The sequence below is a fragment of the Anser brachyrhynchus genome (assembly GCF_964034855.1).
Source record: "Anser brachyrhynchus genome assembly, chromosome: 3".
NCBI classification, from domain to species: domain Eukaryota; kingdom Metazoa; phylum Chordata; class Aves; order Anseriformes; family Anatidae; genus Anser; species Anser brachyrhynchus.
Genome location: NC_137696.1, coordinates 48,197,886 through 48,220,657, shown reverse-complemented (window position 1 = coordinate 48,220,657; position 22,772 = coordinate 48,197,886). Strand labels below are relative to the sequence as shown.

The 22,772-nt window shown below is 48.4% G+C and overlaps 1 protein-coding gene across 2 annotated transcripts in view; it reads right to left on the bottom strand.

Moving 5' to 3' along the window:
• The window catches only part of URB2 (URB2 ribosome biogenesis homolog), a 73,453-nt gene that overhangs the window by 22,910 nt on the left and 27,771 nt on the right, over positions 1 to 22,772 (bottom strand). Inside the window, exon 9 of one of the 2 annotated variants that reach the window (XM_080585618.1) lies at positions 2,715 to 2,903. The exons of the other annotated variant lie outside the window; for it this stretch is intronic. Within the exon in view, the coding sequence (XP_080441744.1) occupies positions 2,901 to 2,903 (3 nt within the window). The 3' untranslated portion in view covers positions 2,715 to 2,900. Of the gene's footprint in view, positions 1 to 2,714; positions 2,904 to 22,772 lie in introns of those variants that run through there. 2 annotated transcript variants of the gene reach the window in all.

The window sequence follows — 22,772 nt, the reverse complement described above, 5'->3', positions numbered from 1 at the left end:
GGAAGGAGGAAGATATATCCTCTCTCACGCTACTGCAGGAGTGAGAAGAAAACAGAATTTGGTGTTTCTTATTCTCTGTTGTTGTTACTCCTGGCATGAACAACTCGATGAAGCTTGGGGCTCTGCAGGGTGTTTCTGTTCTTAGGGGAAGCTGTGACCAACCACCAGGTCTTTGATAGATCCCTGTTTATCTGCCAAAGCCAGGGAAAAGTCCTGATCCGTGGATCCGTGGATACTCAAGACTCAAACAACAGGAGATCATCCTCTTCCCACCACAGCCATGACTGAGAAAGTCCCCTGACTCTGGCATTTCTTTCAATGCCAGGCTCCCAGCAACTTTCCAAGCACTGCTGAAGACTTTCTCTGTTGCCTCCAGTTCTGATTTCTGTGGGCTTCCTGCCTTCCTCTCCTAGGCACATACATTCCCTCACACTGTGCCCTGAGCGTGCCCTACACTTTGAGCAATGACCACTGTTATTTCAACTCCTTGACAGTAGAGAGGCCTTACCCTCTCCTTAAAGCTCCTGGAAGAAACATCTTATGCTCCTTATCCTAGAAGAAAACATGAAATACTTTCTTTTTTTTTTGAATTAATGCCTCAGAGGCTCATTTACAGCCCCGTTGTAACTGCACAGTGGCAACCTGCATGTACATAGCAGCATGACTGTCATCATGGACCATAATGTGCTAAACTTTGCAAACGCAGCAGTTCGCTCGCTCTCCTTGAAAAATATACCAGCAGCCTCTGCACAGAACAGGTTCAGAGGTACCCAGAGTGCTGCCTCCTTTCTCCTTTGGGCCAGGGAGGGAACACGTGATAAACCAGTCTAGATTCAACTGGCCGATGTGCTGGGTCCTCAGACGAAGCCTCCTGCCAGGCAATGTCCTACCTGGTTCCACATCAAATGCTGCAGGGATGAGTCACCAGGTGCCAAGGCCCTTCACAGGCACGTTTCCACCCTGTCAGCAAGCCACAGCTCAGGTTCTCGTTAGCATTCCCAGGTTCGCAAATAACCACCAGCATGTGATGTGACACCACATCCTCTCTTCGGGAACAAGTGACTCGGTGTGTGGGTTCAAAGTGGCACGCTCAAAAGCTCCCCAGCGGTTCCTCGCACAGCAGGACTGAGCCCAGGAGCTATGACTCACCAGCGGGATGGTGCAGAGGGCCTTGTACTCAGATGGTTGCCCTGCTCCTCTACGGGAGGTCCCTGTCCCCCCAGCACAGACATCTCAGGTGGCCCTGAGGTGGACCCTGGGTGGCCATAGCCTGCATACCAAAGCATGAAGGAGAAATGGGTGGAGAATGTGAATTGAGTGGGAGCCTCCTTGGGGAGGGCTGCAGGAGAAGGTGGAAGAGGGAACCAGATGTCCTGAGGACATCGTCCCCCTCGCAGGTCAGAGCCCTCAGGGAGACCGGAGTCAAAGCGACAGCGAGGCCTGCACAAAACGCTCACAACATTTCTAAGTCTTCAAATGTTAAGCTCTCACATTTCAGTTTCTTGCGAACAAGCTCGTTCGGAGACACAAGTTGTAAAGTGCTGGGGGAAGGCTGTTGGAAAATAGGATTTTTGACTTTCAATGGACTTTCAAAGCAGACTTGCTGTCAAGCCAGACTCAGACCTTTCCTCCACTGGAAGTTGTATTAGAATGAAATCCGGTTGTCATATAGGCAAGCTGGGGTGAAAAGGCCCTCAAAAGCAGAAACCCAGCCCTCAGCTTCAAGACGGCCCACCAAAGTACTTTTATTTTTCTGTTCATTATTGTTTATCTCAGCTATTAACATTCTGCTCATACCTCTATTAGCATACAAACTGGCCCTGTCCCTTCTTTTAAATCTCGCTGCAGAAACAAAAGAAATAGTCTTGCTCTCAGTAAATACAGCGGTGCAGGTGCTCCTTGCAGATAAGGTAAAAAAGCGACTTCAAACATTAGTAACAACTTATGAAAGCCACAGCTGAATTTTTAGTAGCTGAATACCACAAACAAGTCCCAGGATATGAGTACATATTTCATATTTGTCTTTATTCCAGCACAAAAATCCAGTTTCGGAGACAGGCTAAACAAAGGGATTTCTCCATTACAAGAAAAGACAGCACTGAGGTTATGTTCAGGTCTATCAGACACGAGCATCTGGTTTGTTTTGCGTTATGAGATCAAGCAATACCAACGGAGATGCCCATTCTGGGGCGGGCAGCTCAATCCCGGCAACAGCAAGAGGCCACAGGAGAAGCAGACTAATTTCTGAAAAGACATAAAAACGATCGCTCCGAGTCACTTGACACCTAGGCCGAGGTAACGATCTGCGGCGGGGTACGGACGTGCCATGGCCGCCAGCCAAACCCCACACATCCAGCCCAGAGGAGCAGCACCGATGACACTCTCCTCCTCCATCCCACCTCCTCCCTGCAAACAAGGCGAATTGCGTAGTCCTCCAACCCACTGCCAACTTGCTGTGAGCTCTGCCGAGGTGTATTTCCACGTCGGCGGCGATTGCTGCAAGGGGACAAAGCGACGGGGCTCTGCGCAGCCTCCCGCGCGCTGCCGGCCCCTCTCAGCCGAGCTCTTCCTCCAGCACCGGCGAGGGCCTCCAAATTTTTCGGCGTCCAAGCACCGCAGGCCACACGCGGAGCCGGCGGCTGACGCGATCTTTCCTCCCAGGTTGGGACCCAGGCAGAGGCCAGGTTTTCAAAAATGATCCTGCTGTGGAAAACTGGCTCTTGCCGCCCCTGGCTCGCAGACTCCACGTCCCCATTTCCCAGGTCAGGGGCTGAGAAGCTTCTTAGGTGATTTGGGGGGTAGGAAAGCTTTGTACAAAGCCATCTGCTTTGAAGTGCCAACCTTAGGGCAACAGGGAAAGTTGTCCTGTGAACGACTTACAGCACTGGATCCCTGTATGGTCACTAAAGGCAAATGATCAGGAATTTTTAAAACTAATTAGCTACAGTTAAGTGTTTGACATTTGTGTCAGCCCTGTCCACTGAATTATAGTTTCCCAGATCTTTTATGTGCTGCAGTTGAATTTCCTTTTCAATATCAAAGAGTGCTTTCTTTTTTCTTCATAATATATTTTTAAGAGTGACAAGAGATCGATAAAAACGTGTAATTTAGGGATCCATAAAACCTACATAATTTAGCTCCATATAGCATGCTTTAATAAAACAAGACATACCAGTTGGTTGGTATGCAGGCAGGTATATGCATCTTTGTCTCCGATTTGGTTTATGTTAGGCTTTGTTCTTTTAAACACTGACAGCTATTTAACACTTTATTAGGAAAATCAAAATTTAATTAAAACACTGTAATGTGACATTCCTCTCCTCATCTTAAATTAAAAATAATGACCTGTCCCCATTTTTGGCTAGGAAAAGAAAGAAAAGGAAGTGTTGATCATTCCCCATCCCTTGCATTTTTTATGGGTATTTGTCACAGTTAAACAAACAAGCAGTGTTTTTCTATAGACTTCCCCTTATAGACCCAGATGACTGTGACAGTCAGCAGCCAACCTCAATTATAAATAACTTTTGGTTACTTTTTGCTACCCTGCCTGGAAAAGGGCAAGCTGTGAAGCCGCCCTGGTTCTCCCTGTAGGGCTCCCCTCTGCAAAAAGGACAGAGCCACCAGCTAGACAAGGAGCTCACGGCTGCGCGGCTACTCAGCAGTGGCTCTGTGTTAGGAATCAACCAGCCACACGAATATGTCACTTGATAGCTGGCCATCGTCACACCAGGCCAGCAGAAGAAGCCAGGGGAAAAGTTTCCTTCTGTAAAAGTGAGTGGCAAGCTGCTGAATCACTCTGGCAGGCAGGAGTCAGCATGTCTAGGGGAAGCGAAAGTCAATGTCTCCTGCAGGGAATATTAATAATAAAAACCAAAGCAAGGACATTCAGGACTCAAAAGGATCTTTACATTTAGTAAAAAACATTCCAAAAGTGGCTCCACGCACAAATTAATATTTCAGGAACCGTAAAACAATATTCATTTTATATTTATGATGCAACATCATTCATCCACCAGGGTTTCAAAGTATTTTACAGTCACACACCAAGAAAGCATCTCATTTGTGGTGAAATGCAGCTTCCCTGTCATGGAAGTAAAGCAGTTGACAGAACTGCCTAGGACACAAGGGAAAAAATGTTGCCATCAAGGGAATATGAGAGAGCTTAGTAGTGCTGCTCCTGTTTTTTAAGCCCAGGATGGGCCTAAGTAACTGCAGAACCTGGGCACAGGGAGACGAGACAAATGGAAAATTTGGGTACAGCAACCACAGATGTATGTAGAAGTTTTAGACAACTCGTTGCTGAAACCTGGCCGGTCCTGTTCAGATAAATAAAGATGTAATAATTTATGAGAAACGGATTTTATTGCCCTTTCCTCCCAGTCAGCTCTCTGTTAAAACATTGGCAAAAAGACTTAGCAGAAATTAGCCAGACCCAGGAAAAATCCACAGCTGCAGCAAGCAAACCACTGGGGATCCCTGTCCCTGGTGGGGCTCATCCCCACTCAAAAATTGGAGGGGGAGCCTCCATTTCTTCTTCTCTCAATCCCTTTCAGCCCTTCCCAAGCAGAGGAAAAAGGATGCAAAATCAACACTTGTTTACTGGGGTCACTGAGTATTCACCAGCCGATACATATTTCCACCGATTCTACAGGCTGAATTTTTGCAAATACTGCAGTCAACTTCATCAGTAACAACCAGAAATACCCTTCAAAAAGAAAATAGAGAATGCAACACTTCTGCCACCAAACTGAATAATCCTATATGCATAAATATTCTTAAAATATAGAATTTGTATCAGACGCAACGGAAACTGTGATACGGGATATGCTTTGTTACAGCCTGATGTAGATTTAAACTCAAATAATGCACTCTCATAGACAGACACCACCCCAAATCCAATTTTCCTCTCAAAATGGAAGAGCAATAAATAAAATAGACTGCCCAAACTGTCTACGTAAGTCCCAGCAATGCCATGTTTTGGGTTTGCTGTTGCTGTTGCTTTGTTTTGCTTGTTTGTTTGTTTCATATTTAGGTATGTATATGCATGCAAATATACACGTGGTTGAAATATGAATTTATGTTCGCTCAGGGACAGAGTTTGCTTTTGGTCTATGAAGATTGAATATTTTAAAAATAATCATTAGAGAGAAAGAGAGAAGGGGAAGGAAAAAAAAACTTTCAATTTTCATTTGGAGGAAGCTTTAGCTCATTAACAGGGCTTGTCTTTGATGCAAAAGTTGCAAGGAAAAGGAAGCACAGAATGTTAGACGCAGCTTCCCTAGTGCAAAAATGAACATAATTTGGCCCAAACACGTATGTTACTGGGCATTGAGGACTATTGACTGAGAGCATCGCAAAGAGCACAAAACCTTCTGTAGCTCTGTAGCAACACTGACACCAACAAGGAGGGTTTTCAGCTGAGGCATGCAGTGTTTTGCACAACTCCTTCTAGCTGCATATGGCATTTCAGATGGCAGCTGTGACTTCCCGAGAAAGATCTTAGAGCCTTCTAGGTCAGCAAGTCAGGTGCCAGCGCTGTTTTACAAGCAGCAGGGCCCTGTCGGTGCTACCATCAGTAACCTGCTCTCCAAAATCCCTCCTTCTCCTCCAGTCCAAGCACTGCAGTGGGCTTGCTGCCTTGCTCGTGCCTGAAACTGCTCCTAATTTTACGCCACTGCTCCTATCTTTAAACATACACTCAACGCACACTTTCTGAAAATGTGTCCCCCTACACCTCTGTGTGTACACTGCACCGATACTGTGAGCGCTGTGTAAATGCTTGCAGAGCAGAGCGGCGTGTTTGGTGTAAAAATATTTAAGAGCCAAAGGTGAGTTAGAAATATATCACACGTGCTTTCCAGGGGAAGAGGTTAATTCAGCAGTTTAGCTGGGACTGTGCAAGGAGCAGAGAGAGACTCCAGCTGTATCTGCACTGGCTGCAAGATTGTCTGTTTAGTGGTATCACATCACCCCAGCAAATTTCCATTGGCTACTCATGCCTCAGTGCTTAATATTATTTCCAGCTTTCTGTGAAAACAGTAACTTTTGGTGGGTGACAATGTGTACAGTAAAACTTGTAGGTATGAGAAAAAGAACTGAAAATGGTCTAGCTCATATTTTAGTTCCAGCTTCAGAAACTCTGGTAAATAGCATGAACAAGCTTTTTCCAGATCAACACTGTGATGCTCTGTTAGCTGGGTGCTTGTATTTATCATGACCCCCCCCTACACACACACACATACCCAGGCGCTTTCTGTAAGGTGGGTCTTTTAATTCAAACATGAAAATAATTTTAAAGCAATCCACCGCCACTCTATTACAATTATGTTCTCTGCTACTGAATCTAAGCCAAGGACTCTGGGGACAGCGAACACATTAATGTTCTTGGAAAGTCATTTAACATATGTCTCTTTCCATTTAAACCCTGCTGATCACTCCATGGATTTAATTTTCCCAGCCGTAAAATAAGCCTACGATATTCTAGTTACCTGGTTTGTGGATAGAGATGTTTGCAAGAAAAGGACTTGAAGAGTTAAGTAATTAACAAAGAAGACCTTCACCTGCCACAGGGCTCACCGTCCGTGTGAGGACATGGTGTGAAGACCAAGTTGAGCAGCTGAGATACCTGGTAGACCGGCTTACATGGCCAATGAAGACAACTGCAGGCGCAAGATGGCTGTTGAAAAACACTGTGGGTCAATGGGACATCGCCTGTGCTTTGTGGGATGCGGTGGTGGGAAGAGCCCCCTCTGCAGCACCATCATGAGGGCTTGGGAGAAGGTTTGACACCGAGGAGGCCCAGGGCAGGGCACACAATGGGGAAGGAGACCAGAAATTTGTGTTGACGGATGGTCAATCCCCTATCTGAACACTATTAAAGCTGACACCACCATCCATCCTAGATGCAAGCACCATAACCCAACCACCAGGCACCTCTCCACCCATGGTTGCTCTCAGCTGATGCTTGTTGGAGGGCAGCGATGTCTCCTGTGCAGATCTGTGCTGCTCCCCTCACAACCACAGAGCCAGTTAAGGACTGCCTTTCAGTGCCACGACTCAGACAAAAAATCAAGAGGCCACACTTCAGGCTACGTATCTAATTGCCTTTTCATTCCCCAGTGCTTAATCATCAGTAAATACAGGAATAAAACATAACGAGGGCAGCTCTGACATACCCGAATAGCTCCCTGCTCTGGTGTCTGGTCTGCACACCAGTCGCTTTGCCCTTCCCTCCCCCTCCTTGTCCAACGTGTCTCTCCTTCTTTTAGGGTCCTTTTTTAGGACTTTAGGACCTCAGGCACACGCTTCCCTTCCTGCCTGGGGCTGCCTGGTGTGTACAGCCACTGCCAGAGGTGACAGCCCACGTTGTTGTCTTGTTGGGCTTACAGAAATCCCTCCTAAAGCAGAGGACGAGAGCAGCTCAGCTCCTTCACACCCTTGCAGGGGAAGGAGGCTGTGTGGCATTGCTCAGGATCAAAGGTGGGTTTGGTGTGGGACTGGCCACAGGCAGGGCTTGTCGCAAACACAGATCCCCGCACAGATTTCTGGTTATCCAACGGGTAGTTGTCACGTCCTGCAGGATGGGTATAGCATGTGGCAGCCCAATTACTGCACGTGGAGCAGGAGGTGACTGTGCCATAAAGCAGTAGACAGTAATTAAAATTAGCCTGGGGGTGGGAAGCATGGAGGGAGAGACCTTAACTCTTCCTTTTCTTTATTCTATTTGCTGTGTATAGTTCCTTTCCCATCCTTTTCCTCAGCTCCTCTTGTTACTTTTCCAATCACCGTGCCACGCTTTTGCAGCCCAATATTTTCAATGTTTTCAGTGCAGTTCTTGGCAGAGAGGCGCAGACCTCTCCTCCCTCCAGGCAGGGGCAGAGGTGCTCGAGGGCAGCAGCACGGCCCCCTTCAAGGCAGTGACCCGCAAGGGCAGCCCCAGGTGCCCCGCAGGCCCTACGAACGCAACCCAACCTTCGAGCGTAATGCTGTTGTAATGCTGCTCGTGGTAACAGAAACCCAGCGTTCCCCATGAATAATCACAGAATTTATTTATAGTGACAAAACGAGAGGGCCTTTTATGCAATATTCACTAAGGTTACCCAGGTCAATAGCAGCCTAGTCAGAGTGACTCATACTGTGGAATTAAATATTTTATACATAGCACAGTTATCGGCTGCATCTGGCTTGCCTTCCAGTAACTGTCTCGGTCTCATTTTCCCCTTTCTCTCCCCAAAACAGAGCAGAGAATTCAAAGTACCCCGTATGGTACAGCATCTGGTTCTCCTTACTCGATGTCAGACAAGTGATCAAAGATGCAGAAAGAGTGCTTGCACTAACGCCGTCTCTTGAAATAGCTTTGCCTAGTGATCTGTAGGAAATAATCGCATGCGTGTAGGACGGGGCACCCCGCAGGCTCCCAGCTGCTGCGCAGGGTCAGGTCAGTGCCGCTCTTACAGTAAGGTTGCTCGAGGGCCCAGGAAGCTGAGCGATTCATGCAAGGTCGCCGAGAAAACTGAAAAGCAGAGCTGGGGACAGAGTTTAAAAGCTCTGAGTGCAAGACCCCACAGGGAAATTGCCTGCAAGCTTTCACGGTTCAGACGGCTGAATGGAGAGCGATGCTCACCAGAGCCTTTTGCCCTGCCCTGACACATGCAGAAGGAGCTGTGCCCGCAGTCCTGCCCCGCCGTCCCAGCACAGCTTCAAGGGAGACGTGTTAGAGCATCCCCCACCAGCGGTGTGAGTGGTGCAAAGGCTTCTCCAAAGAGCAGCTGGGAATAAAAGCGTCAGAGAAACCGCACCATCTGGGCGGGAGGGCTGTCCTCACCTCGGGCCCAAGAGCTCTGCAGCAAAAAGCTCAGGCCAGTTGTGGGAGAGGATCTGAGCTCCGAGTGACCAAAAGCCCTGAAGGCAAGCGCAGAGCATCAGCGGGGTCCCAACCCCACACAGACCCCCCCCCCGCCGTGCCCATGGGTAAGAGCGGAGAAGAGTCACGGCATGCATCCATCAGAAACGACAGGAAAGAACAAACGTCACAGACACAATTTTTTGCGATTATAAACTACCTCCTGTCACGGGGCCAGGATGAACCCCCTTATTTCCCCCCCCACGGGTTTAACTGCGGCTCTCACTGAACACAAGCCTCCGAGCTGGCCTGGGATGCCTCGCGAGCCAGCGCAAATCGGGAAGGACCCCGCTGGAAGCTGCAGTGCTGCCGGCGCTGCGAGCACACTGACCATGCTCCGGCTGAGCAGGCACGGGGGCAGAAAGCTCAGCGGCTGCGTGGGCCCGGGGGGCAACGCGTGCTCCACAACTGCTCCTTAAACGTGTCGTGCAGAAGGCTTCCCAGCAGCACACAGTGTGAGGGCTGGTGCCATTATTCCCCACTGACATGCAACTATGAGTGTATTTTCAGGGTCTTTTTTTTTTTTTTTCCCCTTCAATAAAATTGGCCAGAAGAGCAATTACATTGAGACAAGGACTAAATTGTTTTGATTTAAGCCATTCCCATTTGGAAAGGGGCATTACTGGAACAATGGATATAATAAAGCGATACTTGTTTACATGACTTTTCCATTAGCAGAGGAGAATTTGTGGGAGGTGTAAACTTTTCCAGACATTCAACTTGAGCTGCTTAATGAAACATTTTAACTAAAGCATCAGGGTATATAAGGGTGATTTACCACAGCTCATTGCTTCGTTGGGGTGGCGCAGAACGTTTTAAAAGAGTGTAAGAAACTGATCCCATGGTCTCCTTCTGCATATCTCGGTACTTAGCAGGTCATGCAGACTTCCCCGCTTTGTTACCCAGCTCCAAACCCAGACCTCAGTCACCATCTCCAGGAGGTCCACGGCAGCCCCACCACATCTGCTGAGGGAAGCAAACGCTTTGCTCAGAAGCCTCTGGTCACAGGGCTGGGTCCTTCGAGGGCAGCAGAGCGCCTGTGTTGGTGAAGGCATCATTGCTGTGTCATGCAGCAGCTCTTTCTTTGGCCTGAGCAATGGGGCCTCTTTTGCAAAAAGATAAAATAAAAAATGTTCAGCTCCAAAGCTAAACCCTTCCCTCTCCAGCAGGGCTGCATCTCCATCAGGGACGAGGAAAAGGACCGTCTGCTCACTCTGCAACCAAAATGGTTTTATGGCGGAGCCATGCTCCACCATACTGACAAACCTCTGGACAGAGGCAGCATGCTCTAGAGGAGCCAGTGCAGATGGAAGCGGAGGTCAGAGTTGGTCGGGATGCTCCCGTATCGTCCAAGCATCAGGAAGCACCGAGAGGCACCGCACTGCCGCGAGGAAGCATCTCTTGCTCTGCGTCAGGTATTGATCCATCACATAGCTGCTGCTTGTGTAATTAAGACCCCAGAGCAGATAGGGGAGAAAAATAACTTGGGAAAAGAGAAGTATCAGTAGCTCCAGCTGAGAAGCTAAAGAGTTTTATGGATTCGGGATGCAGGAACAAGCACCGTGAGCTTCTCTTACAGAGAAACAGATATTTCTTACACACACACATAAAAAACCAGCCAACACATACAGGTCGGATTATGGTACCCGCCGTTTCAAAGGGAGTTGTAAAAGGGAGGAATTCATACCCTGAAGTTCAGCCGGCTGGCTTTTGCTGGGGAAATACTGAAATTTCACCACGCACAGCAGCAGCCCGTGACCACGGCTGGCCCTGCTCTCCTGGGAAGGGCGAAGGGGCTCTGCTCCAGCACTAGCACACATTTCAGACCCACCGAGCTGAAGTTCTTGGGCCTCTCTCAGTTTTCCACTACTGTAAATTTCTTCTATTAATGAGCTCTGACTGCATCACCACCAGGCTAAAGATTTGTGTGCATTTCTACCCTAACAAACCCTGCTCTGCCACACAAGTAGCCCGGCAGCACTAATTGCTCCCATTAGCTAATAGTGCTTGAATCATCTTTGTGGGTCAGCTGTGAGTTTGTGCACATGACATCTACGCGTGGCATAGGAGAGGAGGTCCCTGCAAATACAATTCAAGAAAAAAACATGAAAGAGCAAGCAACGCTGGAGGAAAACTAAATATGAAAAACACAAGTGATGAGGTGACACCAGGGTGGCCAATGCAGCCCTCTCAATTTTGAAGGACCTAGTGACCCTATGGTTCTTACATCTGGCCCTACAAAACAGAGAAACTCTGCCACAGGAATAAATCACAAGTGCAGCAAGCTGTCCTGGGAGTAAATGTATGAAGAGCTCAATTTGTCCTGATGGATGGATAGACAGTGTCACAGTTCACTTCATCTGACAGGACTAAGATTCGTACACAGTACAAATTGATTCAGAAAAGAGAAGACTGCCATGTGCTATTACTGTTACATTTGATCTTAATAACTATGTACTATAAGCAGATTTTGGTGCCGGGCTTCTTCAAGGAGAAAAAAAAATAATAAAAACAACTAAGAGAAGCCCAGTGCATCTGTACAAAGCAAGAATCAACCCCCCCCCCCCCCCCCCCCCCCCCCCCCCCCCCCCCGAGCACGCTCCTGTTGAGAGAAGACTGTGATGGGTGGGAAGAATCACGCTAAATCTCGTCCCATTTTCCCCCTTTCGTCCTCTCCCTCCACCCCCATCATCGCAGTACTTGGTAGTCCTAAAGGATCTGCTAAATGCGAGGGAAGGAAGGCACATAATTTGTGCTGCGTGTGAATCTGAATGTTGTTACGGCTGTTAATCCTTCTTCTCCTGCCCTGTTTACCGGAGACATTCTGGTTTTGTTTACCCTCCTGTCACACAAGGCAAGCAGGACTTTAGGATTCCTATATGCTCTGGCCACTTGTCACGGTTTCGTTGCCTGGACATACAGAATGGCTGCGTCCCTGACAAAGGGGAATTTAAGTGAGAAGAGGTATCACTGAAGAGTTAGTGCAAAGCAGTTAACCCTTCTTTTGAATAGGAAAAAAGGAAAGGAAGAAAAGGAAGGGAAAAGACAGCGTTAGCAGGGAGGTGCAGGTTACATCCCTCGTTCCCTCACCCACCACACGGCACACGAAATGCTGGACAAAACATCTCCCGGGTCCCGCAGCCAGCGGTGCCGGCTGAGAGCTGGGAGACATTTTGGGCAGCTCGGGAGAAGCTGAGCAGCCCGGCACACCCTGGGTTGGTTTCTGTCCTCGGAGAGCCCACCCCGTCCCCGGCTCCGTGCCCGCCTCGCAGTGCAATGGGATCCTGGCCGTGCCACTGCCTGTCTTTTTGCTGGGAGTAGAGCAGCCTCCCATGAGGAGTTGGGGGAAAAAAAGACATATTTGTTTACATGCGATCAGTTACTGAATGTATTTGCTTTTTTTCTTTTCTCATGAATGGCTTTTATTTCTTCTTTGGTGCTTTCTGCCAACTGGAGCAGAGGTGAAGGGAAACAAATCTAATCCGGGTGTTAGCAAAAGTCACCCTTTGCAACCAGAAAAGCCATAAACATCTTCCTTTTCCTTTTTCTTCCTTTCGTCTTCTAAAGCAAACAATCAAATGCAATCCACCGGGGAGAGTGATTCACCATAAAATCTCTCTGTTTGATCATCATGCCCAAGAAGACTGTTGTCTTCTTATAATTACGTGGAGCACACGAGTTCGAAGCCGTGCTCCCTCCCAGTCCAAGTGAACCGGGAGAGGAATCCCTTGGAGTCCCACGCCCCTTATCTGATGGGCAGCCTCATTCCCTAGTCACAAAGCCGAAATTAAAATCGGTGTCATTACCGCCAAGGGTAAGCAGTCTGACACCAGATTATCAGACTCCTTCCCACCTCCCGCTCCTCTCCTCGGCCTGCCACTTGTGGGTGTATATACACGTACACTCTCTCTCACACACACACTTAGCCCAATTTCCTTATCTACGTGATATATCACCATTGGATTTTGACAGCTATACAGGTAGGGGCTGCGAGCTGAGAATCTTTATGGAGAAAATATTTAGCTGTGGCGTGTCAAGATAGAAGGCGAGGGAATTGGAACAACGTAATGAAGAGAACGGCAGCAAATGAAAAGATGGAGTGGATAAGTAAAGAAGAAAGAGCCTTTAACAAAAATGCACAACAAATAGAGGAATGCAAAAGATTGTTTCTATGGCAATGTAAGAAAGACTGCAAAACTGCTGTCTGCAAGCAAATGTATTTAAAATGAAACATGAGGTAACTGAGGTAACAGAGCCTGTGTCACTAATGGCAAAGTACTTTAGCAGCAGTGAGCCTCCAGCGTCCCCTTCCCTTCCCACCAGCTGCAACACGAGAGCACGGCCACCACAGCTCAGCTGGGGGACTTGTGGCAGTGGCCCCACAGCTCAGGTGGTGGGGCTGCTCCTCCATCCTTGCCAGGAAAGGCCACCCTGCCCCATTCTCACCCACCCCTCAAAAAAAAAAAAAATACACAGCCCTGGAGGCCCCCTTCCCATGTGCGTACCCAAGGTGTCAACTCGGCAGCTTCAGCCAGTCCCCAAGGGCTCCTCACAGGATGGGGCCAGCCTCTGAGTGGGACTTGGGCTCACCAGCCACCTCCCAGCACCATTTTTGACAGGAAGGTGCGAATCTGGGGAGGGCACCCGGAAAGGAGTCAGCTTGGCTTAGGAAAGAGCTGCTGTATCCCTTTTTGGAAGCCTGTTGAAAAGGAGGCCTCAAGAGGAGGCAGGTGATGGCAAAAGGGTTGCCTGCCTCAGCTGGCACTGAGCTGGGGATGTTGTAGGAAGGCAGCGAAGCTCTGGTAGGGATTTCTCAGGTGCACGAGGCATTGAGTTGGCTGCAGGAAGGGAGACAAGCGAGGTTGCTGCTCTGCTTGCACCCCGCAATGCTGGGGCAGAGTTGCCCCCTTGCAGGCATGAGCTGACACCGGTGTCACCTGCTGAGCCCCCTCTTTCTCCTGCCTGAGACCTGAGACAGGTGCTTGTTGAGGCCGTGAGGCAGTGTGCGTATAATGTGCCATAAAACAAATCACGTTACTTTGCGTATAAATAGACAGGTAAATTAGAATTCATTCTTAGGTCAAATTGGCTGAGATAAAAGCTTAAAATAGAGAGGAAATGAACTCAGATATGTCTACCTGTTGATGAACCTGTTCCTAATCCACTGTAAGGAAAAAAGAAAATTAAAAAAGAAATCAGAATTTCCTCTACACAACCCCTCTCGCAGAGCCTGTTGATGAACCTGTTCCTAATCCACTGTAAGGAAAAAAGAAAATTAAAAAAGAAATCAGAATTTCCTCTACACGACCCCTCTCGCAGAGCCCGTTTGTCTGCACTAAATGCTGCTGGGGGGGTCTACAGCACAGCAAAGGGGCTGTGGCAAGGCAGAGGATGTAAACAGAAGTGCAAAGAGATTACTTCAACACAAATTCTTATCAGTTTTGCTATTCAGTGCCTGTCTTTCAGCTATGTGGCATTTCGGTTCCCGAAACTCTATTATGCCCTATTTATATCCATTTTCTGAATGGTAAAAGCTGTAACCTAGCACCTCGGGCACTGGGCTGAGGCTTTGAAGAGTTGGGTCTGGCTTGTCACTGCGTATGCAGCCATAGCAATGCCTTTATCCAAAAATCAGGGATAATACATCCCTGCTGCAACTAAAGCCAGCTTACGAGATCCTCTTGTGTGGGCCCTTTAAGTGCCGAGGGCTTATGCTGCTGCATGTATTGCCTTTGAATCAAATTCAGCTTTCTTTCAACATGACAGCTTATTTATTCTTAGCGCTCTTATTTGTGCTAATGCCACTGTCATCTATCAAAATGCAGCTGGTGTCCGCTGTATTTCTCTGGTGTCAACCTGAGGAAAATAGCAGTGAACTAGGCCCTCTCCCTTCAATTAGCCACCTTTGTTCCCACGAACACTCTGCCTGGATATGCTTTCCGCTATACTGACCGAGCTGCGGAGCCTTCCCGCTGCAGCCCCTCTCCCCAGGCTGTACGGACACCGCTTCGGGCTGCCCACGGTGCTCCTTGCTGCAGCATGCCCAGAGACCGATGGCGTAGGCAAGGAAAGGAAACAGTGCTGGTGCCTGAAATACTCTGAAGGAGTGATCCCTTCTCTGATTTCTCAGCCACCCAGGCTTCGCTTCACCTGTACGTTCAGCAAAGCCACCCTCAGCCTGCTGTTAGGACGGGCTGACAGGCGCCTTTCCTGCTCAGAACAAACACCCAGACACAGCACATCCAGGAACACGCCAAACTCTCTTTTCCCATCCCCTTCAAGTTCAGGGTTTGTTTTTTTGGCTTTGGGGGTTTTTCGGCCGTTGTAATCACGGCCCTTGTGGAAGCGGTCTGCCTGACAGCCCTGCTGACTGAAATCTGCTGTTTATCCACAGAGCAGGAACGGTTTGTGCCGCTGAAGCTTTCTTATTCACATCACCTACATGCCGCGAGTCTGCTTTGAAGAGGCACCTCTAGGGGTGAAAGCATACTTCTGTCTCTAAGCTAAATTCAATCCCTGATCTCTTCGCAGAGACTAACAACAAGGGAGACATTTGGCATGATTGATGGGAGCCAAATGAATAATTCATGGTAGATCATTTATTTTGATGAATTTTAGCCTCTTTTTCTGTTTGCAAATTGTCCGCAAGTAGCTTATGAACATCTCAAATGTATATGGGATTTGAAATTAACTGCTGGGTACTTTCCGGAAATAATTCCTAGCCAGTAGATTGCTCACAAACCGTTCAGGGGAAGCATTTGAAATTTCAAATTCCAGCCACGTCGATTAGCTTTGATTGCTCTCATGAGCCAGCAGCTCATCCACAACACTGGTGTAAATGCAGAGGAACTCCGCTGACTATGCTGGAACATGACTACAGGTTTACTTTGGTGTTACCAGCCTCAGAATCTGCCCAGAAAACATTTCTGTTCTCTAGGCAGGTAGCTAACGTTTTAAATCAAGTGTCCTCAGTGACCGGGAAAGGAGAAAGTAAAACAAAATAATTATATGTTTACATTTCTTTTCCATGAATCATAAAATATTTTGCTCCAGTAACTCTCCCTGCCAGTAAATACCCATATCTTTAACATGCCTGGCTATCAGTCAGACACCTGTCATTTCTTACCTGATGCATTTCCCATCAGTTACCGTGACTTTCCTCCTTCTAGAAACCCATTAAATGAGTTTGCTGAAGCAAACCCAGAACCAGACTCACCACCAAGCTCTGTTTCATGCCAGTGTTGCCAGCTGAAGCCAGTGGTATAAAACTGGTAGGGTACTACGGGGAACCACACTTACATCACACGTGTCACAGCGAGCGCCGCTCCCTTTTGGTGCCAAAGGCTGCCTGGGTGCAGGGCCAAGCTTGGCACGGTGCAGACTTCATGTCCTGGTGACCCAGTGGACCAGGTGCCTGGTACAAGGCGTACAAGGGCGCCTAATGCTGTCAGAGGGGAGAAATCTCTGCCTCTAGACCCCAAATCTTCCTGACTGGGAGGAGAAACTGAGTTCAGAGGGAAGCCAGGGAGGGGTCAGGGCCAAGCCATGTCTTGGATGAGGCTGAGGTGGTGTGTTTGGGGCCAGGACCAGATCTGGCTAAAGCTGTCTGCAGAACAAGGGCAGAGCACCAAATTCAGAAGCACTAAGTCTGGGGGAACCCAAGGGACAGATTGTGTATTTTGGGTGGAATAGCTCAGCTTTGCAAAGGGCGATGCAGTCTCTTGGGGGGACAGGAGGAAGGAACTTTTGCTTTAATGTTTTAATTACAGTCTTTTAGCAAAGCAGACCAAGAGAGGGCTGCAGTTAATGGAATGCTATTTTTGGAAAGCAGAAGAGAGACCGTCTATTGGACTGGATATATCTGGATACCCTGCCATTCAGAGAATGCTTAAGTGTCACCTGGGCCCAGCAGTCCTTGCGACAGACTCCTGCTGGCTTTCTGTGGACCACCACATCTATTTTACACAAAGCAATGAACGGCCAGGCAGCCAGCAGAAGCTGTCATTCAACTCACGTCGAACGTGCCAGAAGGGAAAGGCTAAGGCACCCAGCCCCAGAGCAACAGTTGTCACTGTGAAGCAGGCAGATAAGAGCCTTAGTTAACTGAAAGCTGACAATCTGACTGAAAATCCTCTCCAGTCAGGTTCTCTGACTTCACTGAGGCCACAACTACTCAAAAGTCAAAACACACTGCTCCAGCCATGGAGACAGAGCCCCGTCTGAGCTCTGAGTGACAGCTGGGTGTTTGCCTCCTCCAAACCTCTCTGAAAACACAGCACAGGGAACACAGGAACTCCTCCACCGATGGCAGCCAGCAGCTAATGCTGCTCCTTCTGTACCTTTTCTCACCTCTGCCCTTGACCCTCCCGATAACAGACCTCTGCTGGCCTTCTTCCATCTGCCGTGGCTGCGTTTCACCACGCCTGCTGCAGCATATTTGTTTTCTCCCCCCGTCCCGATTGCACCAGAATCCGCAGGACGCAGGAGGAGGAGGAGGCAGGTGGCAAACACGAGCGCCCTTCGCTGGAAGGCCGGCATGGGTGGAGGCAGGATGGGGGTGACATTTCCTCATAGCAGAGCCTGAACTGTGTGGCACTCCTGGCCCACCCCATGCTTGCGTGAGCCTTTCGCTGAAAAACTTCTAAGCTTGTCATTGCTGAAGGCTTTTTGGCAGCCAAGTCTTAAATATAGATTCTAATCACAACTGCACATGCTGTACGATCAGCCCCAAAACTGATTAACTTTTACATAAGCTTATGTTCAAGGGGCAATTCAAGATGTGGGAGCTGGCACCAGTTCAGGGCCTGAGTTGGTGTCTCTACACTACTCATCCCATAAAAACAGCGTACTGCATGCTTAAAGAGAACCAAATTATATATAATGGGAAATTAAGATGAACAACCATGGAACAGCCTTCATAAATTAAGTAGACCATCAGGTTGTATTACATATATACGTATACATAGTGCGATGGAATGAACTGCTGTGAAAATGCTTATTTTACTGAACACAGTCTTCATGTGTTTTATTATTCAGTAGTCTTATTTCACCAACAGGGGGTTTTTCATTTCATTTTGAGAAAAATGCAGGAGGGAATAATAAACCACTTCAGTCCATATTGTTCCTGTAGAAGGAAATGGATGGTGCGGGAAAAGGAGGCATTTGTCAGTGGATGTATCCAAACCCATCACCAAGGTACGTAGCTCTGTGAGTTCAGTTCAAAGACATTGCAGTAGATGCCTGTAACACAGCTAACATCATAAGGGACATAAGCAGGTCTACAGCAAGGTCTACAGCTAAGGTCCAGAAAGAAAATCCCTCTGGAACTGAACTCCAGAGAATTCTGCACCTTCACTTGAAATGCACTCAGAAGACAAGGAGTTTGACTCGACGGCCATTTGTTCTGTTCTGGTACTTTAATTGTGCAGTGTGGGTTTCTGGTTTTCCTGAGCAAATGGACATTATTTTCCATGCAACCTTCCATACAAAAATAATCCCTTTATGGGTCTGTAGTCCCCAGTGGTCGTATTTCATATCCCAAGCCCCCAGCACTTCTCACTGACTCCTGGTACACTGAAAGTGGACTGTAAGGCAGCTAGTGTTTGAACAGCTGCCAGGAAGCGCTCCTACTCACAGGGCTACTGGCTTTCTTTCCCAGGCAGTGGGTGCTTCATCTTTAAAATCAATCTGATGCATTGGCACAAGCCCAGCGAGTGTTAGTCCATCTGCTGCCTAACTCTCCCGGTTTGTTTGCAGAGGCTTGCCATCAGCTGTTCAAATCCCTCCTTTTTCCCCTCCATGGAATTTCCTTTTTTTTTTCCACCCCACTAACTCTCCAGGATCCCAATAATCCCCACTTCACTTTCTCTCTCTTAATCAGCCTCCAGAAAGCCATGGAAAGAAGCTTAGGAGCACACAGTGCAATTAACACTACTTCTAATTTAGCTAGCATGGTGATCACAGTACAATGGGGTGGGTGAAGCGGGAGAAAGCCAGGTCTCTGTGACAGTGCTTGGCACAGTCAGTCCCCAAGCCAAGCATTATTTCTCCATGGGGAGAGAGAATAGGCTCCTGCTCCCCACACTTTCCTCCCTCCTGCTGCAGTTAACAGCAGCCTACAAATCATGCCTGCTAGGAGACCAGTAGAAGACCCCATTGATCATCTGCTGCCTGCTGTTTACGTGCACGTATCAGGAATGCAGCTGCTGCAATTAACCAGGAAAAGGGGCAGGAGAACAACCAGGGGCTGACCAGCTATGAGACAGGGTACGTCAGCCTGGGACTGTGGGGAAGTTATGTTGCTGCTGTCTGCAGTAACTTGCTCTGTGGCTGTTGCCTCCCACCTCTAAAGCCTTAGGGGACGCGCTTTTCACAGCCCAGTGTGAGCCTTGAGTCGCCTGGAGAGGGACTTTCTGGGCCCTCTGCAAAGGGCGTTCAGGTGAATGTCGGGCCCAGTGCTAAGCGCACCTCAGCAAAGTCAGGAGGGAAACGCCTGGTTAAACTCAGGTGTCTGCTGGGCACAGGGCCCTGCATCAACACTTCACACTCCTCCTCCATCCCTGCCCTCCTCACCACCCTATGAAGGCCTCACCTAGGGAGGAGGCCCTGCCCCAGCCACCTCCCACTTAGGGCTGCTCAACCTCTCACTGGCGTCCCAGCTACCTGCAGGAGCAGGACGTACCTCCCACATGGCTTGGCTCACCCCTGCCTGACCTTCCCTCCAAAATTCCCCTAGGAGAAGCACCAGCCCGTTTCTCCTTCCCTTCTCAGCGCAGAGCTGAGGTGACCCCAGCATGGGGAGGCCCTGACCATAGCCCCACAGCAGAGTCGCTTGAGGATGGCGCTGGCTTCCCTTTGCTTTCCGGAGGGAGGAGGGCTTCCCGGAGTCACGGAGCACCTCCCCTGGGACACAGGAGACACTGGGTAGGCTGGGGTAGGACTTACCAGCGTGTATTTTCTCTCCTTCCCCCCTCTGGTGCCTGTGGCAAAGCTGTGTGACGCAGTGCTTTGGTCCCAATTTGCAGTGCTCCTGCTGCTCCGGCCCCCAAACAAAGGCAGCCATTCAGCCCAGGCCGCGCAGCGGTTTTATGCTACAGATGAACATCTACCATTGTCGCCAGTACTGCAGCCCAGAGAAATTAAATGCAAATTGTCTTTGTTCCCAAGCACAGATCCCCACTTCTTCAGCCCCAGGAGCCTAACAAACACCCTCTGTGCTCCCCATTTGTTCTCTGCGTATCACCTGCTTGTCAGCTAATGCTCTGCTAGGCTGTGGAATTCAGCCATGGGCACAGCCTGGCCGTGTGTAACAGCATGCAGATAACCTCTTAGGGCTGTAGCTGCGTATATATCGTGTACAGCAGGCATGTTTCAAAAACAAAAACAAGACCAACCAGTGGGCCAGCATGCAACATGGTTAAACGCAGGAGGTTTTCTGTTCATGAGGGAGAGGCATCCCTGCTTCAAAGCCTGACCATCCACAACTGCTCTACAGCTGGGGCAACGCTGATGCTGTGCCTCCAAATCTTGATGCAAGAAATCCTGCATCTCCTGCCACTGTCCCTTGTATCCGGGAATAAGAAGATAGAATTGATCCAGTGAAAGTCAGGCGGAAGATCAAAGAAAAATTTCCGTTACATTAGCCTTCAACGGTGGGAAATAACTTCCTGAGGATACTGAGTATGCTCCATCATTTGGAGCACTTAATCCTAGGACAGAGGAAAACAACACAAAGAAAAACCTTTCTGATGGTACAGGTGAGACACTAGCTAGTTTGCCAAGACACTTCTAACACTGCAGAGGCACCCATCCTGTGAGGACCCAGAATACACAGATCCCAGCACCCACAGAGAGCTCTACCGTGATCAGCCGGATCTCCTGCAAACACAACCTGAAGCACACCCTACCGCAGCGCTCTCTCACTCTTGTGGCTGGATCACAGATAGTATGCAGACAACTCTGTCTTGTGGTAACAAGGATGGGCCTCTCAGCTCCCAGTTCAGATACATGAGTTGCTATAGCTCGCAAAGACACTGCATATCCACTGAGTTGCACTGGCAGGCCACATACACTCTTGGCCTATCACAAAAGTGAGATAAAATGTATTTGCTTAAATCATTTTCATTGAGGCTTAAGTAAATACACTTTGCCTTGTATTTGGTCACTATGTGCTTGCCTGTCTGAGCCTCCAGCTCACAGTGGTTTATGCTTTCAGATCCATAAATTGCAGGTTCGAGCCTAGATGATGATAATGCTGAAGGCCATGATGTTTTATCAACACAGGACACATGATCTGCACAGACCTGTCAGCTAGGCTCATATGGTTACATCAGGGTTATCATCATGTATCTGATCAGCTCTATCCACTACCAGCCAGCATGTGCCTCTGTACAGCACCAACATTCAGGTCACCAGTTATGCAATTTGTGAGCAATGAGGCAGAGTAATATCTGATATAGAATAGATGAACCTGCAATTGACTGATGCATAAAATGAGCTTTATTTAAAATAGCCAAATATGGGTTTTCCCTCACATTTAGAAATCTTCATCTGCACATTAGCTTATTGGCTTCCTCACACACAGAGATTCACTTTCCCAGCACACTGGGGGAAAACTCCATTTCCATGAGTCAGTTCCTGCAGGGAAAGCACAGAGCTGGATACTCCCTTGCCAAAAGGAAATGATTAAAGCCATAAATCAGCCAAAACCATATGGCATCAAACTGTTGGGGTCCATTACCCTCCCTCTGTTAGGGTAGGGCAGGGTTCTTGCAGATGTTGAAAATCTCTTGGCCTCCAAAATGTGGATTAGTCCATTTGTTCAACACTTAGATGCAGAAATACCCAACCCAACAGGAGGAGCAAAATGATCATCACAGTAGCATGGCTTCATGCAGCTGGCATGTGCAAGAAAAGCAGTCACCAAACTGACAAGCGGAAGGGCTTATGTTTTTCATGCTGCTGCAAGAGACCCCTGGAAACTGTTGTCACTGGAATCAAAGAAGGTGAGGGCATTTCAGAAGATGTGCATTGAAAACAGAAGTTGAAAAGATGTGGGACATTCAGAGCAGGTTAAGCTGCTCAGTGGTCTGCTATAGAGCCCGCCTTCCCCTCAAGTGTCCTGACACATTACATTCATTTCTCAGTTTAACATCTCAGAAACCTGAGAGTTATTGAGACAGTTACCACATCTTACTGAGGAGTATTTCACATGAAATACCAAGCTACAGCTTTTCTTTTCTTTAACAAACACAATAGCCTGCATTTCTGGAACCCAAGGAATGTTGTACAGCAGGCAAAAATTATTTCTGTAATCGGTATGCAAACAGAGGAAGTGCACGAAGGGGTGAAACACTGCAGATGCTGGGATACAGCCCTTTGCAGGGGAGATAAGTGGCCTGCCAGAGAAGACCATGCCCAGCACCCAAGAGCAGAACCAGGACGAGATGAAGGCTCATGTGTCCAGGTGTCCACAAAAGCTAAGCACAAAGCCATCTCAAACTTGGATCAAAGATCAACAAAAGACATTACCTTGTATAAGGCCACAACACAAGGAGCCCACACTCACTGTATCCCAGCTCACGCTGCAGTTGCTAACAGGCCACAGCTGAGTAGGGCTCGTGTCCAGTGCTAAACATCTTGACAGGGAAGAGCAGCACATCCTGCGGGAATCCAGGGCAAAGAGAGTGGAACCACCCACACTGTAACGCATGCCATGCAGCCTTCAAGACCTGCTTTTCAAAGCTCTGGAAACCACAACTCCAGCTAACATCTGTCAGCTGCAAGAAATTAGTCTCTCTGTTACTCACCTGCATTCTGCATCGGCTCTAAAAGAACAGGAAAAAGGGGCTACCCCTGAACAGCCTTTTTG